A 4,938-nucleotide genomic window follows, 5' to 3' on the forward strand; every position below is an offset into this window, starting at 1 on the left:
GTTGGAAGTCTACTTTGCAGTCAACAGTTGCTTTGTCTACAACAGAGGCAGAGTACATGGCTATTACAGAGGCTGTGAAGGAGGCAATTTGGCTTCAAGGATTGCTAAAGGAGCTTGGTGTTGAACAAAAAGGTATCACAATTTTTTGTGATAGTCAAAGTGCTATTCAATTAGCGAAGAACCAAGTTTATCATGCAAGGACGAAGCACATTGATGTTCGGTATCATTTCGTACGAGAAATCATAGAAGAAGGTGGAGTCACGGTGAAGAAAATTCATACTACAGAGAATCTTGCTGATATGCTAACAAAAGTGGTGACTACGATCAAGTTTCAACATTGTTTGGATTTGATCAACATTGTTGAACACTGAAGATTGAAGATGAAAACACAACCAAAATTTGTTATTGAGAGAGAATTGAAGATGTAGAATTTTGCCAAGGTGGAGATTTGTTGAAGATGTCAAATTGTCCCACATCGGTTGGGAAGCAGAATGGGGGGGGGGGGGATTTTCCCCCTATAAAAGAAGGTCTAATGTTTAGGATTTAAATACACCTCTCATTTGCCTTCTTATCTTCTTAAGGCATTTGTATCTTCTCTCTTTAGTATTATTTCACTTGTATTTTTGGAGTGAAATAAAATATTGGTTGTGTCCGAGGAGTAGGCAAAATTAGCCGAACCTCGTAAATTCTGGTGTTCCTTTTATTGTTACTTTATTGTCTTATTTATTATTTGGTGGCTGTCATAATTTTTGGTATAGTAGTTGTGACTTATTCACACTATATACATTTGACTTCCGCAACCGTTATAAATTTCTTGGGCACAATTATATAAGGGTTTTCTAACATTTTCCTTTTGCAACGTCTGACAGAATTCTGCTAAACGGTGCTACTTGAATGGCGAGTGCAGTTCTTTGTCTGAAAAAGAGCAGACATTATTATACCTGGCAAATATGGGATATTCAGTGGAAGAGGCTTCCATAGCAATGGAGAGATCTGGTGCGTGTATGAAATTGTATTTTGTCTTCTACATTACTAATGCTGTCTAAATCTTTTATCGTTAGACATTTAGTTTGGCTTTTGATATGTCATAAATATGCCAAGGTTTTATCACTTGCTGAAGAAATCTTATTCATGCAAGTTATATAGTGGATCAATTGAATAAAAATGATGTAGCCAACCCAAATTAACTTGGGATTGAAGTTCAGTAGTAGTAGTGGGTTAGTTGCTGTTTAGTAGTGGTGGTGGTAATAGTTGTTATATAGGAGTAGTTGTTCTTTCCAGGTAATTAATGTACTCTTCACAACTTTCTAGGTCCAGAAGCAACGCTTGACGTATTGATAGATTTCATCAGTACTGCTCAAATGTCAAGAGCAGAAGATGCCTATCTGCCAGAAGATGTGAAGGTACGCTTTCCCCGCAGTATTTTAATTGACTCGTGTGAGCTAACAGTTTGTTCAAATTTGTTCGCATATATAACTGCAAATTAGCAACACCATTTTTCATAGAATTGATGCCTCCCTTCCATTGTGACAGCCAAAACTGAAGCACATATCGAATGATAGTGGTGGATACAAGAGGAAGATGTACAATGAGTTGTGCAAAAGGAAAAAGCATAGGGCGATTCTTGATGAAGGGACAATTCGTTTGCCCAAACCCATGATTGGATTTGGAGTTCCTACAGTATCTCTTCCCACAATTGTCCAAAGAAATCTTTCGAAGCAAGCTGTCGGCCCCCCTTTACTATGAAAATGTTGCTCAAGCTCCAAAGGACGTGTGGAACACCATTTCCAGACACTTGTTCGATGTTTTGCCTGAGTTTGTCGACTCAATATACTTTTGCGCTGCTGCAAGGAAAAGGGGATATATTCATAATCTTCCAGTTGAAAAAAGATTTCCTTTGTGTCCACTTCCCCCAAGTACCATTCATGAGGCACTTCCCTTAACAAAGAAATGGTGGCCATCTTGGGATAAACGGACAAAGCTAAATTGTTTGCTAACAGCCATTGGGAGTGCAAAATTGACGGACAGGATCAGGAAAGTTTTGGAGAAATATGTTGGTGAGCCACCTATGGAAGTGCAAAAGTATGTTCTTGCAGAATGCAAAAAGTGGAATTTGGTGTGGGTTGGAAGAAACAAAGTTGCTCCTTTGGAGCCTGATGAAGTTGAAATGCTATTGGGGTTTCCAAAGAACCATACTAGGGGTATAAGTAGGACTGATAGATACAAATCCCTTGGTAACTCGTTCCAGGTTAGCCTAACATTCTTTCTTCTGATTTTCACTGTATATATCCAGTCTTATTTTGCAAAAATATAGCTCTTCCATTGGCTTATTGAATTTTTTTTCTTGTTAGAATAATCTTTAACATGGTACTTGGATCGATATTTCTATTAGGTCGACACAGTGGCGTATCACTTATCGGTGTTGAAAGATAAGTTTCCAGCTGGTATCAATGTATTATCGCTTTTCTCTGGAATTGGCGGTGCCGAAGTTGCTCTTGACCGTCTCGGGATTCGAATGAAGAATGTTGTTTCAGTTGAAAAATCTGAAGTCAACAGGGTTATTTTGAGAAGCTGGTGGGATCAAACAGCTCAGCAGGGGAAGCTTGAAGAATTTGAGGATGTGAAGGAGCTGACCCGAGACTGCTTGGAGAAACTGATGGATTCCTTTGGAGAATTTGATCTAGTAATCGGTGGAAGCCCGTGCAACAATCTTGCAGGTGGTAATAGGGTGAGCAGGGATGGGCTTGAAGGTACAGAGTCTTCTCTATTTTTTTACTATGTTAGGATATTGAACTTAGTCAAATCCATCATGTCTAGCAGACGTAGATAGTATTTCAGATTATATTATCCTATACCTTTTTCTCAATGTTGTCAATGCTAGGTTTATTCTTTGTAGGATATAATGAAGCTAGATAGTAATCGCAATTCTGCATTGTGCATGGCTATTTTACTATGAAATTAATGGAATTTTCATGGTAAACAAACTAATGTGATTGTTGTTGGTTTAGTTGTTTCGAAACTAGGTTCTTACAAACAGAAACAATTTTTTGCTGATAAACAACCTCAGGGTAAAGGTGCTGAAATTGTTTGTCATTTGAATGCCACGTTTTCCTGGGATTGTTACCTGGTGATAACATGTCTGTATTTGTTTGGGTTAAAGCCAAAGGTTCTGTTTGATACTATGGGAAAATATTGTCTGGTGCCATTTTAGAATCTTGATCAGGGTCAACTGATCTCTTAGGACAAAGACGGTTGTCATGCTTTAGTTTTCTCAGTCCTTTGGCAAAAGGACTAAATGGATTTAATTGAGTCAATAGATGTCAGGAGGAGAGAATATACTCAGTAAACATGAAAGGACTTTATCTTAATTGAAAAAAACAATTCTAAAAAGGAAATCAGAAAATTTCACACTTCATTCAAGAAATTAAAAGCACTCAAACTTTAACTTATCTTGAACAATTTGGGAGGAGCTATCCCTTAAGAACGATCGAAGATTTGCTCTTATTAATACAAAACAAGAACCTTATTCTCAACTTGTTTAATCTTGTGTCATTCTTTGATAGGGAAGCTAGCCTTGAGAGTTGCATAAGTTAGCAGCTCTGTGTTTTTCTCAAACATTTTCATATCTTCTTCACTCAAAGTAACCCGAACTTCCACTCCACCATCCTTTGTATCTATTAACATTATCATGTTCTTGAATTTTCCTTCGATTGTACTAAACATAATTGGCTTTCCCCGTCCAAAATCCACGTCATAAAATGAGTAACCACACCAGCTACTGAAATGGTAGAAATCCACATAATCTTTTCTACTATTCAAGCTTAATATATCCCTTAAGTGCTCTAGGATAGTTCCTATGGCCTCATCCCCTTTCAATCTTTTCCCACAGAGGCGGATTTATGTGGAGGGGGGTGGGGTACGTGCACCCATGCTTCCCTCCCTAGCCTATGTATAAACAGTACCAATTTTAAATTTTTTCTATATAAATATGTTTGTGACCACTCATGCTCAAATGACTACCTTGGTGCATTGGTAAGCTGGTGCCCCTGCATAACTGTGTTGTCCCTCAGGTAAAGGGTTCAATCCCTGTCAGTTACACCTTCTTTTTTTTTGTAATTATATTTTTTTTTTAAGTTCCTATTGGCTAAAAACATAGCCCACATCTTTTATGGGGAATTTGGGTATATACAATCAATAATCAAATTCCTAAAAATAAAATACACCGTCTCTCCCTCTCAACTCTCTCTCTCTCTATCGGCTAGAATACTGGATTCTTCAAGAAGACAAGAAGGCAACAATTTCTTCTCCATGTTCCTTTAAAATTCTCAGGTATGTAACTACTCTCTCTCCTTGCTCTGTATTTTAATTCACTCGCTGCAGCTTTCTTCTCCTCTTGCTATTCCCTGTTCTCTCTTTTCCCATTCTGCTCAGACACTCAGTGCTCAATGTTTGAATCTCTTGCCGAGATTTTTTCTTGTTGATGCCTTGATGGTGATTCTGATGTTTATTTCTGAAATGAGAAGTTGTTGCTATTTCTAGTGCGAATTTGGGAGAGCTAGGGCTTGAAGGTCTTGAATTTTGATAGTTTATAGAATTTGTGCACATATTATGTTTGGGAAAATGCTTAGCTGAGTCAAAGATTGAAATCCATAGGAAAAAACTATATTGTGAACATTTCATTGGGTATCAAGAACATTTCATTGTATAGATTAATGGGTATGTTGCTTTTCTTTTCCTGTATTGGGTATCAAGAACATTTCATTGTATAGTTTCCAGACAAGTTTATTTGGAGTTTGTTTGTTTTTCTGCTTATCTAAAATATTTATGTCACTGCTTGTAATTTCCAATAGTTCAACCTTGAATCTTTATTGGATTAAAAAAAATATATTAATATAGTTTGCTCGTCAACTCGTTATCACCACAAATTTTATATAATCG

At 37.2% G+C, this 4,938-nt stretch overlaps 1 protein-coding gene across 1 annotated transcript; it reads left to right on the forward strand.

Moving 5' to 3' along the window:
* The first annotated feature begins 950 nt into the window (after window positions 1–950).
* Window positions 951–2,830, forward strand: LOC104238413 (DNA (cytosine-5)-methyltransferase DRM2-like). Its single transcript, XM_009792761.2, is given in 5 exon segments — window positions 951–996; window positions 1,312–1,403; window positions 1,534–1,736; window positions 1,738–2,248; window positions 2,393–2,830. Coding segments are annotated over 5 exon segments (1,290 nt in total).
* The last annotated feature ends 2,108 nt before the right edge of the window (window positions 2,831–4,938 follow it).

This window comes from Nicotiana sylvestris, chromosome 12, assembly GCF_000393655.2.
Source record: "Nicotiana sylvestris chromosome 12, ASM39365v2, whole genome shotgun sequence".
Classification (NCBI taxonomy): domain Eukaryota; kingdom Viridiplantae; phylum Streptophyta; class Magnoliopsida; order Solanales; family Solanaceae; genus Nicotiana; species Nicotiana sylvestris.